Below are 13,355 nucleotides of genomic sequence, written 5' to 3' on the forward strand. Positions count from 1 at the left end.
CACAACTAATTATTTTAAATGCCCAGAACTTAAGCCTTTCCAAACCCAATAGAGTTGATGTGCTCCACATTTTATAGGTGAACAAATTGAGTCTGGGAAATTCGTGAAAAGTCTGCGAATATGGCAGATGTAGGATTTAAACTCCAGCTCAGAACCTAATACCACATTTTTTCAGTTATATTTCCCTTATGATTTATTGAATGAGAAATGTTGAATTTGGCTCTGAAAGATAATTATAGCTTATACCAGAAGGGGTTTATATCATTATTAGAAATTATATGTGTCAATATCCTTGTTAGAAAACCTTTAAAATATGTCATTATGTGCAAACACTACAAAATATAGACTCTGACATACGTTTCTTATTAAGGGATCAAAGCAGCCCACTTGTATGAGTGTAAAGGGCATAGGTATTAGCAGAAACAGCACTGCAGAGTACCAAGTGCAAAGAAGAGAGCAGCTTAGGAAGCTGTGATAGGAAAACACCCTTAGGCCAGTGATCTACTGATAGGAAAATGCATGTGGAAAATTGTATCCTCAGAAAACACTGATGGCTAAAGAGAGAAGACAGAGCAATAACATGTGTATGAGCTCATGCTTCCCCTTTGCCTTCCTCCAGTTTTGCCTATACTTTCTACTCGGCCTTGATGGCTGGCTACTAAACACTTGCTTATGGAACGAAATCTGAACAAGAGAATGGAAAGCAAACACGGATTCTGCTGTTCCTCAGAAAAGCTAGTTCATGTTGCAACTGTTTTTCAGAAAGCTTCGAGTGGGGATGTAGGTTGTAAAGAAAGGTGTGCTTGTTGAACAAGGGTGCTTGGAAAATGCTGTTTAGTAACAAATGCATGAAAATGTAGACATTCATATAACCATTTAACCTGAGTGACTGCCTTCCATGTATTGTAAAGCTATGTATTCCATATCTATGGGAACTCAATGTATTTCCCAGTGGAAAAGAGTTTCAAGGTTTTAGGTAATTTATATACTTTTAGTAAGAAGTATTCCTACAGCAATGAAGACAATCAAAATAAGTACTAAAATGGCATAGATATATACACGTAGAATACACAAAAGAGTTGGAATTATTTACAATCAGCTGAACTATAGAAACTTGTTTTAAACTGAAACTTGTTTTATAGAGTGGACCCTATGAAGAGCAGATGATTGAAGCAACAGGTAGATTATTCTTCTTGCCAGCATGACAAAATCAGTAGCTTTTCAGTTAGGGCTCCCTCCCAGATTATAACACAGCACTGTTTTGTAGACAAAACAAAACAAACCAAACAGGCCTTCCTGTATCTTAAGTGCAACTTCAAATAGTCCATTATAAATTACTAAATTAAGACTTTCATTAAGCAAACTATGTTAGCAGATCCTAGTGAAATTAGAAAATTATATCCCAGAGTCTACAGAATAGAAGCCCACACTATGAATCCTATTTGATAATATTAAAATAACACCGGCTTCTCCATTGACTCTTTGACTAATTTGATAAAAGTTTGTCACATTTGACTCCACTTTTAACTATATGAGTATGATAGGCAATCTTGCACACTATAGGAATCAGTGGTAGATACCTCTGTGATATGGGTGAGAAAACATAGCTCATATCAGAATAAAGAGAGAAAAGACAGATTTTAATAGAAAAGAAAATGTCTTACTTGGTTAAGAATGTCTTGTTTCTGTGCATGCAAGGAAAGAAAGAATACATGTGTTAATGTAAGATAATTTATACTCATCTCATAGCTCTGAGAATTTAACTAGAAGTTCAAGTTTACAGATTGATTTTAAAACATACCCTAGATCCATGGATCTCACGATGTAGGTCTGAAACAGCAGCATCAACATAAACTGGTAAATGGATAGAAATGAAAATTGCTGGTCCCACCCCAGGAACACTAAATCAGCAATTGGGGTTGGGGGTAAGGTGGGCAGCAAACCACATTCCACCCCCCTGGTGGTCCTGATTTATGCTAAAACTAGAGAACCACTGGATCGGTCTTTGAACATAATCATGGAACAGCTCTGACTGATATGAGAAAAATATAATGAATAGTATATACAGTATGATTAAAATTTTTCAGAATTAATGGAAATACACTGTGTTTAAGGGTACATCAGATGATGAATACTTACTTCTCGAGCTTAATGTTTCCTTCTATTAGTGTAACACACCTAACCACTCTTCATGCCTTTAAATATTACCTATATTCCCATATATCTGCCACTTTCTTCCCATTTTTTTTAGGTGTCAGAGAAACAATTTGAAATTGAGTTTGAAATCTAGGACCCTCTCTCCTCAAACTGCATGCAACGCCAAACTGGTTCTCTCTCATATGTCAGATTCCACTACTGCCGTAAGACCACTTCAATGTTCTGACAGTGTTTTCCTGTGGAGCTCTCAAGAAAACTGGATTGCTGCAGCAAAAGTTTCATGATCCTACTCAAAAGATTACAGAGAAACTCATAGGAGTCCCTTACCTCACATGTGTTGGTGGTAATTATGTGTAGAGAGATACTCACTTTTATTTCATAAGCCATGCCATCCAACAGCTTTTACCTTCTCCTTGTTCATTCTACCTACTATGACCTTCCTTCTTAAACTATAGCATAGTCATTTGAAGTAAAGAGAAAAGGGTATCAGCTTTTAATTGGATCGTAAACAGCTAGGTGTGAGTGTGGTTATTCTCATGAGTCTAGATGGGTAATCTTTGAAAAGTCATTTAATTTTTCTTAAAATGAGGTTCATTAATTCAAAGTCTTTGTAAGATCAAGACCTTTTACATTTTTTGTTAGAGAATCTTAAAGGCTATTGTCTAGATTCTCTTATTCAATTTTTGAAGGAACAGATATCAAGCGATCTTTCCAAGATAGGAGTTAAAATTAAATGATGGATCCACATTTTGCCCTTTTTTATTTCTTCTCCATTAAAATAGACTCAAATGGGTCACATCTTCTTTGTATTTTTTTTTAACACGGCCATTTTAAAACCCAGTAATTCAAGTGAATTTTAAGAAAAATAATGCTTCCACCACAGAGGCAGCTTTATTCTGTAAAGGAAAAAGCAAAGTAGGGGAAACAGAGGCTATTCTGTCTTTGAAAATGTATTTCACAGAATGATAAAAGTTATGTTCACTTTAGAAAACAAAGGAATGTTTGTCCATTCCACAGTCAGGCTGGAATACTAACTTTTCTTGTAATTGAGCATCCATTGGTAGCCTTCTAGGCCATTCAACTTTGGGTTCAACTTGAGCAGTCGCTAGAGACTGATACCTTCATTTGGAAATTGACAGTAGGAATTCTTTCTTATTGTTGAAGTAATCTTTTTAGAAAAGAGATGAGGTCATTTATTGAGAAGAACCTCAAAGCCTTAAATATTTTATTTGCAATTTTGGAGATGTCTAATTATTTGCTATTGACTTTCAACATATACATACTAAATTTCTAAAAAGAATTGTATAAGTTTTATATTTTTCTTGGAAGGAAAAATTCTTATCAATAATAAGAACAGACAGTAGTTTCACTATCAGTTGAGAACTATTTTTGGGAATCACGAGATTTAACTTTTTATTTTCCAACTTTCCATCACTTTAATAATGCAGTTCCATCAGTAGATATTTGCATTTGTGGGAAGTCATTACTGAAAAGGCCGACGTCATACCTGGGTTTGTTAGCATTTCTAGCAGCTATCTCAACAATCAGAGCATGCAAGCTTGTGGTCTTCACAAAATAGATGACATTTGCAAGACCAAATCTCAGAGTCCTTTAACAAAGTCTTAAAGAAAAAGACTGCTCTGAAGATACTATCATATTTCTACTGAATTCACAGACAGTAACTATTTTTAGGAATTAAAAAACAGGTTGATCTTTGTATATAGGTTAGACAATATGTATTTTCAAACATTGTTGGGAAAGTTATCAATAGTTCCATTTTGGGGTCTTAGTGCAACTCAGTGCAAATTGTAATTTTTACTTCTGCTCTGCCTTCTTGGACTTTGAGGGTTTCCATTATACAAGTTTCTCTGCTAACATTTTTGTCTTTCACTCTACAGCATCTAGGGAAATAAAGTGTGAGACAAATATGGGCTGGTTGTCTGATATATAAAAATGTGAATGGCTTTAAATTGTCCTTATTTCCCCCATCATTTATAGGCAGTAAATATTATTTTTGAAAAGGAAAATAAGTAGTAGTCTCAAAAGTTTTAGGAGGTACAATAATGTAGTAGGACATAGAGATAATAAAATATGATATGAATAATAACTAATGATGATGAATACTGATTGGAAGTTACTAACCACATATGTACTTTGAGGTTGAAATTCAGAGATTGAGCTGTGATAACTAAAATGAAGTTCCATAAATTCTAGAAAGTACAATATTCAAAGGTAACCAAGAACTGTGCTCTCACAAACATGCAAAAACCAAACAACAATGATAACAAAGACACATTTTCATCAGCAAACAAATCTATGTAGAGGATTCATCCAGACAAGTTCTTGCAAAGAGCAGACTGCAGCCAAGTATCACTGGAGAAGCTTCAAATGAACTGAGAGTAACTAAGGTCAAACATTTACAGGTGGCATCTCTCTGCTAGTATCTGGTGGGAAAAGTAGTGTGAATCATTAGGAATAGAAAGACATTCATCCAAGCAGAGTGCTCACGAGTACACAGGGCATGCACAGGATTTGTAAGAAAATAATTTCAGGAACCTATATGCTTGCAGGTAATTGGTTAAACACAAGATAGGAGGGGGAAAAGACCCATTTTTCATCCAAGATGGGTCCTTAAGATGACAGACCAGTTATGTCCATCACAAAATCTTTCTTTGATCTGGGAAATGGTTCCTTGAAAGAAGTAACCTCTGTGCACCAAACCAAAGTCTGTTTTGGGTTAAAATGTGGAAGTCAGGCATCCTCTGTCTCCTTTCCATATCTGGTCCTGTTCCCTAACTTCCCAGACAAGAATCTTATACTGCATGTAAGTGGCCTATACTCCTTCGTGCACACACTATAGAAGTGTTATTTTCATTAGCAAAACGATTTGAATGAAAAATGTAGTACAACACTTAGTATATCTTGCAAAATAGCATTTTGTGATGGACTCCATTTTGTTTGTGCTATGGTATGTGAATATATATATATAGTATATATATATAGCATAAATGGACTATATATATAGTATATATATGTATAATTTGTATATATGCACATACATATAAGTGTATACATATATGTATGCCTATATATAAATACAAACATATTTCCATAAACTTTCCATTAAAAGATAATCCCCACAAAGCATATATCTGAAACTGATTTAAAGAAAAAAGAAGTTTTACCCCTTCAGGATTATACTTTGCAAGCACACCGTTACCGTGGAATTCTTCAAGAACATCCTTTAACTTCTTTGTAGAATCTACAAGAAATAGAAAACATACAAATATTTTACAAACATCTACTATGACTGTGTAGCCCAGGAGAGAAACAAATGGCTCCTAAAATGTAGATAATCACCAACTGAAACTAAATGGAAAAATAAACATGCAATGTTGTCTTCTATCATTTCTGAAAGGCAATGGCGTTTTAATCTTAAAAAAGTCACAAAGATATGAAAGGAACAGAAAAAAGGTATATTTTGCCCAAATGTTTTGATCAAAACGGGCCATTGCCTTATATATCCATTAATGAGCACATAAATAGCTTTTATGTTTTCTTCCTTTATTTTTATAACATCTAAATGAATGAATTCAACCTCACTTACAGAGAAAAAAGAGAAAATAGGCATTCTTTGTTGAACGTTACAATTTAAAGTGTGTTTTTCATATATAGCTGCATTAATGTTAACTGCACCACTGCATAACTTAGAGATAAAACATAGAGCCAAGCATCGAAGGTGAACTCACTCAGAGGCAAGCTCTACATTACAAAATTTTGGAGGGTATTTTTGGAAGAATATTCTAACAATAGATAACACCAAACTTTGCTTCAAACAAAGTTTGGATGCTTCAAGTATTTAAAATTATTTTTTTCAAAAGTACTATAATTTTAGGTCTTTAATCAGATTAGATAATGACAAAAATCTGTCAAAATGAAAAATGTCATAAAGAATCCATGTAAGTTTTTTAGTATTAAGATTCTACATTAATATAAATTTTTAGTAAGCAGCTTCAAAAGCACAAGGAAGATGCAAGCAATAGCTGCCAAACATGAGTAAATCATGCAGTGTCAATCAAATCGGAGCAACAATGAACAAGCAATACTGAAATTAGGAGGAGAGAAACACGTGGGCTGTTTATTTTCTTTTGTGGATCAGGGCATAGGGAACTGTTTCCAAGGATTTGAACACTATCTTTCCTGATGACATCCGTACTACCACGATATAATCCTGTTTAAAAACTAACTGTAAAGTGAGCTTTCAAACATTCAATAATTCACTCTAAAAGTCTGTCGAGTGCATCATGCCTGTGTTTTGTGAACTGAACGTTCACATGCACAATTTCCTTCCTTTGTACTATAAAATCTGTGGGTTTGTATATGTGTACTGAGATAGTATTTTTTTTTTAAATAAAAACATTTGTGAGATGAAATTGACATAACAAAATACACTACTTTAACTATTTTAAACCATGTAATCCGTTAGTATATTCACAGGGTGGCCATCACCATTACCTTTGCAGAACATTTTCAGCAACTTGGAAGGGAATCCCATACTCATTTCACTCCCCTTTCCCCTTCAACTCTTGCCTTACATTCATCTATTTTCTTCATGTATGGGTTTATCAATTCTGGTTAGTTCATGTAAATGGAATCATCAGGAATGTTTTCATTGCGACTAGATTCTTACAATTTACACGTAGCTTTCAAGGTTCTTCCATGCTGGACATGGACCAGTATCTCTTCCTTTTCTCAGCTGAGTAGTATTCCATCGTAGAACAGACTACTGTTTATATTACTCTCTCAGCAGTTATTTATGTAGATTGTTTCCAGATTTTAACTATTACAATAATGTTTCTCTGGAGGGCCAGCAGTGTGGCACAGTGGGTTGGGCCACTGCTTGCCATGCCAGCATCTCATATGGGCACTGCTAGGATCCCGGCTGCTCCACTTCCAAACCAGCTCCTTGCTAGTGTGCCTGACAAAGCAGCAGAGAATAGTTCAAGTGCTTGAGCCCCTGCTAACCACATGGGAAACTAGGATGGAGCTCCTGCATCCTGGCTTTGGCCTGGTCCAGCCGTGGCCATTGCAAATACTTTGGGGGTGAATCAGTGAATGGAAGATTCTTTCTTTCTTTACCGTTCTCTCTCTCTCTCTAACTCTGCTTTTCAAATACATAAATAAATCTTTAAAAAATGCTGCTAGAACATCCACATGTACACATATTTGTAAACATATATCACAATGTTCTTGGATGCACGCCTAAGGGTATAATTGCTGGGTCACACACTAATGCTATGTTTAACGTTTTGAGCAAGTACCAAATGGGTTTTCACAGCTTCTGTACCAATTACAATGTATAAGAGTTCAATTTCTCATCAGCTCTGCCAACACTTATTTTCTAAGGTTTTTATGATAACCATCCTAGTTTATGTGACTGGTTTTGGTTTTCATCTTATAAGTCTTTTGCTAATGACAATGATATTGAGCATATTTTCATGAGCTTATCTGCCATTTGTATATTCTTCAGAGAAATGCCTATTCCTTTGATCTTTTTTTTTAGTTGGATTGCTATTCAGCTGCTGAGATTCTTTGGTGTATGTGTGTGTGTGTGTGCACCTGCTTGAAGTTTGTACAGCTTCCTGTGTATTTTTTTCCAGTTGATGCTTTGCTGGCACTTTCCATCTATGATCAAAGTCAATGTGTTGTGTTGTGAACCTTGCTAGACTGCAGGTTGCCCTAGGGCAGAAAAGATATAATTTCATTTTTGCACACCATTTAACTTTATTATAAAGTTGAAAAATAGAATTGCAGTAAGTGTTGGGATTAAACTGGTAAGACTTTTTCCTAAATTACAACCAATCACAGTAATTGCTTCCACATGGACCTTTTCAGAAATCACACTACTGCAGGAAACCAGATTATGAATTAAAAAGAGAATATGATGCTGATCCCTTATTTCCAAGTCCTTCTTTGTGGATGTTGAGCCATTATTACAGGTTATCAGAAAACTTTTGCTTCTTTTTGTTTATGAATCTAGAGACAGAGCCTCTACATCCACAGGAACACACACACATGCGCACACACGCACATACACACACATACATTCCTGATTCTCAATCCCAAAAGTCCATTTATTTCGATCATATTTTAGTCTCATAAAAAGAAGAAACGTGGAGAAAAGAATGGAACTTCACTTTTTTTTAAGAGGCAGAGACAGACACACACACACATAGACAGGCAGAGAGAGAGCTCCCATTCCCTGGTTCACTACCCAAATTCCTGCAAAGGCTAACATCAGATTGAGAACTCAGTCCATGTGGTGGCAGGAACCCAAGTACTTGAGCCATAATTTCTGCCTCCCAAAGTGTGCATCAGCAGGAAGTTGGAATTGAGCTGGAATCGGATAGCAATCCCCAGAGCTCTGATGGAGGATGCAGAAATCTTAACTACAGGGCTGAACACCTGCTCTAGAATGTAGTTTCTTGTTTATAACTCTCCCATGGAACTTCAGAGACAGGATCTGAAAATGGCCTTTTAATTTTGGATGGTTATAAAAGTAAAACACATTCAGCTATCTTTTATAAACACCCCAGGGGAGACAAAAGCTCTTAAAATGATTCATGTCCCATTTCACTATTTTATTGGTCATAGTTATATTGGAATAGACGTAGAAAGGAAACTATGAGCTAAATCAGGAGCCATGATCTTGATCTGGAACAACTTAAGAAAACCTAATTTATATTCAAATGACTCATCACCAACTCAACTTGCTCCTTTTTCCAATTTTCAATTTCCAGTTCTAAAATCTTGATAGCTCAGGTTTATGATCCAATCCCTACTTTGCAGTCTAGCTTGGACATTGGACCATTCTGCTACTCTTCTATTTTTGTCTCAATATCCTTTTTAAAAAAAAAAAAACAATATTTATTTATTTAAATGGCAGAGTGACAGAGAGAAGAGGGAAAGAGAGAGAAAGAGAAAGAGAGAGGAAACCTTATTGTGCTGATTCATTCCTCCAAATAGCCGCAACCATCAAGGCTGGGCCAGGCCAAATCTAAGAGCCAGGAATTCCATCCTGGTGTCCCACAGGGGTGACATCAGCAGCCCAAGTACTTGGGCCACCACCTGCTGCCGTCTCAGGCACATTAACAGAAAATTGGATGAGAAGCAGAACACCCCAGGTTCATAATAGCAACCAGGAATCAAACCAGCACTCCAATATGGGATGCTGAGATGCAAGCTGCAGCTTAATCCACAGTGCCGGGCCCTGCAAATTCTTTCTGAAGTGCAGTCTTTCTCAACCTGAGGCCTTGACTTGCACAGTCATTCTTCTGCAGGTGAGGATTTTGTCTTGGAATGCCAGAGTTCCAGGTAGCCTTAGCTTTCCAACAGAATGCTCTTACGTGAACTGTGTGCATATCTTCTTGGACTAGGCTGTGAAATTTCTTCTTTGTATTTATTTTATTTTATTTTTTGAAAGGGGGTAAGAGAGGCTGGCGCCGTGGCTCACTAGGCTAATCCTCCGCCTTGCGGCGCTGGCACACTGGGTCCTAGTCCCAGTCGGGGCGCCGGATTCTGTCCCGGTTGCCCCTCTTCCAGGCCAGCTCTCTGCTGTGGCCAGGGAGTGCAGTGGAGGATGGCCCAAGTGCTTGGGCCCTGCACCCCATGGGAGACCAGGAGAAGCACCTGACTCCTGCCATCAGATCAGCACGGTGCGCCAGTCGCAGCGCACTGGCCGTGGCGGCCATTGGAGGGTGAACCAACGGTAAAGGAAGACCTTTCTCTCTGTCCCTCTCTCTCACTGTCCACTCTGCCTGTCAAAAAATAAATAAAAAAATTAAAAAAGAAAGAAAGAAAGAAAGAAAGAAAGAAAGAAAGAAAGAAAGAAAGAAAGAAAGAAAGAAAGAAAGAAAGAAAGAAAAGAAAGGGGGTAAGAGAGAGAGATCTTTCATCTGCTGATATACTTCCAAAATGCCTGCAACAGCTGGATTGGGCTAGGTCAGAATGAAACTGTGAACAAAGAACTGTTTTGTGACTTCCAAGTAATTGATCCCTCACCTGCTTCTTCCAAAGGGTGCAATGTGCAGGAAGATAGGAAAGAGTGGAGCTGGGGTTCAAGTCCAGGTACTCTAACATGGGAAGTGGAGAGTTCCTTGAGCACTACCCTAGGAACTTCCCCTTGGCTATGGAATTTTTCTACTGCTGTATTCTATCTACTGTCATTGGAGAGCACATTTATCTTATTTTGTAATTTGGCTGCTTTTCTGAGTTTCATTCTATGACCTAATACCAGAAGCATTCCCATCTTTTTGGTTATGTGAACTCAGAATCATGCTATGTACAAACAACACTGGGCTTACAAAGAAAAGTGGGGTCCAGGGCCTGGGTCTGATCTTCCCTCCAGGGACACCAAGAAAATGGCACCTGGATGAGCAGATTGTCGGCAAGACATGGCCTCAGCTATATTTCAGCTAATAGTGGACCTTCAAGCCTGAAAGCACAGTGACAGATTCTGGACTGAGTAATGCTGACAGATTCCGGCAGGCGGCCAAAGAAGCAGGCAGCTGTGAGCCGGGAGATCAAATTTAGATAATACGTATCTGTAATAGGATGGAGGTCCAGTGGCCAGGAAGCTTGGCAGGTGAAGCTATAGACAGCCAGGGGCTGGGTAATCAGGTTCAAATAGCTGGTTTAATCCTTGGATAAGGGACCAGTACAGATGCTCAGCACCAAAGACTGGATTTCCTAGGAAGGGCAAGGCAGCAACAACTTGGGGCAATTTTGAAAGATGGGGCTAATTCCAGAGGTACCTGCACTTAGAGAAAAGGGCAGTGAACATGGTGAAAAACAGCAGATAGCAAAGGACTAGGATATTTAACTTCCCAGGAAGTAATTTAACATGATAACCAAAAAATAACAGAGAGTATTGGGTATTTGGGGTTGTCCTTTCCATCCCTATGAGATCCACATAAGAACAGAGGTGGTAGAGACAAGGGAAGTCTTGCACAGTGGTGGTGGGAGCATACTTTAGTACAAGCATTGTGGAAATCAGACCAAGTTTCTGTCTTGGACACATATCCAAAGGAGAGAAGTCAATCTGTCAAAGAGACAGCTGCACCTTGTGTTCGCTGCAACATCATGTACTCTAGCTAGGAAATGGAGATAATCTAAGTGTCAAGCCACTGAAGAACGGCTAAGCAAATATGGTGCATAGACACGATGGAATACTACCCAGGCGGAAAAGGATCACACTTTGTCTTCTGCAAAAACTGGCGACCATTATGTCAAGTAAAACAAGACAAGGACATACATAGAGTATTAAATATAAGATGATCTCATAGATGGTCATGTATAACGATGGCCACCAGAGGCTGTGGAGAACAGAGGGGACAGAGGAATGGGACAAGGTTGATTAATGAACACCAAGTTATTAATGGGAGTAAGAAGTTCTGGATTCTACTGCAGACTACGATGACTATAGTGTTAATACACTCTATATTTCTTTATTTTAAAAGCACAAACAAAGAAGCTGGATAGTAGGATTACACAATATATATGTACACAAATGTCATATGGCATCCCATTAATATGTACAATTTTTAGGTGTCTATTAAATGTTTTTAGATTAAAAAAAAAAAAAAGAAAATCTTGAGGTGCTCTTGAGTTTAAAGGTGTGAATTATCTCGTTCAGCAAACACTTGTTATGTGCTGGGAACAACAGAAGAAATTTATGTGGAAGCTGCCAGAGCAGACTTTGCCTACAGCTTGCGTCCTCAGCATCTCCTCTCTCATTCATGATTAGCCGTGTCATAAGCAATGACTAGAGTTAAATCACCTATGCTTTAGGAATAAACCATCAATTATTATTTACTTCTAAAACATCCTAGATTTTAAATTATTTTCAAGGAAAATTAAATCCCCTCTACATTTTTCAAAAATAAAACAAGAGTAGGAGTAAGAGAGGGAAGAGATGTACAATTTGGGACATGCTCAAGCTGACTTGCCCCAAATGGTAGAGTTAGAAACATACCAGGGGACTCCAATTTAATCCCATCAAGGTGGCATGTACCAATGCCATCTCACCAGTCCAAGTGATCAATTTCAGTTCACAATTGATCATAATGAAAGGACTAAGAGTCAAAGGAAGCACATAAACAAGTCTAGTACCTGCTAATACTAACTGACAGAATAAATAAAGGGGAGAGTGATCCAACATGGGAAGCGAGATACTCAGCAGACTCATAGAATGGCGGATGTCCTAAACAGCACTCTGGCCTCAAAATCAGCCCTAAAGGCATTCCGATCTGGCTGAAAAGCCCATGAGAGTATTTCAGGCATGGAAAGCCAAGACACTCTGGCAAAAAAAACAACAACAACAACAACAACAACAACAACAAACCCTAAATGAAAGATCTCTTTGAGTGAGATCCCAGTGGAAAGAACAGGTCTTCAAAGAAGGAGGTACCTTTCTCTGAAGGGAGGAGAGAACCTCCACTTTGAATATGACCTTGTCTAAACAAGATAAGAGTCAGTGAATTCAAAAGGCTTCCATAGCCTTGGAAACTCATGACTGGTGCATAGGGAGATTACTGATGCCATAAACAGGAGTGTCAATTTGTAAAGTCAACAACAGGAGTCACTGTGCACTTACTCCTCTTGTAGGATCTCTGTCCTTAATGTGCTGTACATTGAGGCTTAATGCTATAATGAGTACTCAAACAGTATATTTCGCTTTGTGTTTCTATGGGGGTGCAAACTGTTGAAATCTTTACTTAATGTATACTAAACTGATCTTCTGTAAAAAAGAAAAAAGAAGAAATTATCAATTCCCAACTTGACTCTCACTGGGATTAAACATGACAATAGGTCTGATCTGATTTCATCATCATTTAAAAAATCATCTATTATTTTTCACTTTATGTTTGTGTGGGAGCAAACTGTTGAAGTCTTTACTTAATGTATGCTAAACTTATCTTCTGTATATAAAGAGAATCGAAAATGAATCCTCATGTGAATGGAAGGGGAGAGGGAGTGGGAAAGGGGAGGGATGCGGGTGGGAGCGACGATATGGGGGGGGGAAGCCATTGAAATCCATAAGCCGTACTTTGGAAATTTATATTCATTAAATAAAAGTTAAAAAAAAAATAAAACAAGACACTACATACATCTGGCAGCATCTAGAAGTAGTGAACCGG

The 13,355-nt window shown here is 37.7% G+C and overlaps 1 protein-coding gene across 16 annotated transcripts in view; it reads right to left on the reverse strand.

The window, feature by feature from the left end:
• DGKB (diacylglycerol kinase beta) overlaps positions 1–13,355 on the reverse strand; it is a 773,939-nt gene that overhangs the window by 590,323 nt on the left and 170,261 nt on the right. For 11 of the 16 annotated variants that reach the window (XR_011382945.1, XM_070059385.1, XM_070059383.1 and 8 more), the window contains exons 3-4: positions 5,343–5,419; positions 1,665–1,685 (exon numbers count right to left, since the gene is read on the reverse strand). Coding sequence is in view for 15 of the 16 variants with exons in the window: in XM_070059385.1 (XP_069915486.1) it covers positions 1,665–1,685; positions 5,343–5,419 (98 nt within the window). In the remaining variant the exon portion in view is untranslated. The remainder of the gene's footprint in view (positions 1–1,664; positions 1,686–5,342; positions 5,420–13,355) is intronic. The other 5 variants (XM_051832536.2, XM_070059387.1, XM_051832538.2 and 2 more) reach the window with 1 other exon arrangement.

Source organism: Oryctolagus cuniculus, chromosome 16, assembly GCF_964237555.1.
Source record: "Oryctolagus cuniculus chromosome 16, mOryCun1.1, whole genome shotgun sequence".
Taxonomy (NCBI): Eukaryota; Metazoa; Chordata; class Mammalia; order Lagomorpha; family Leporidae; genus Oryctolagus; species Oryctolagus cuniculus.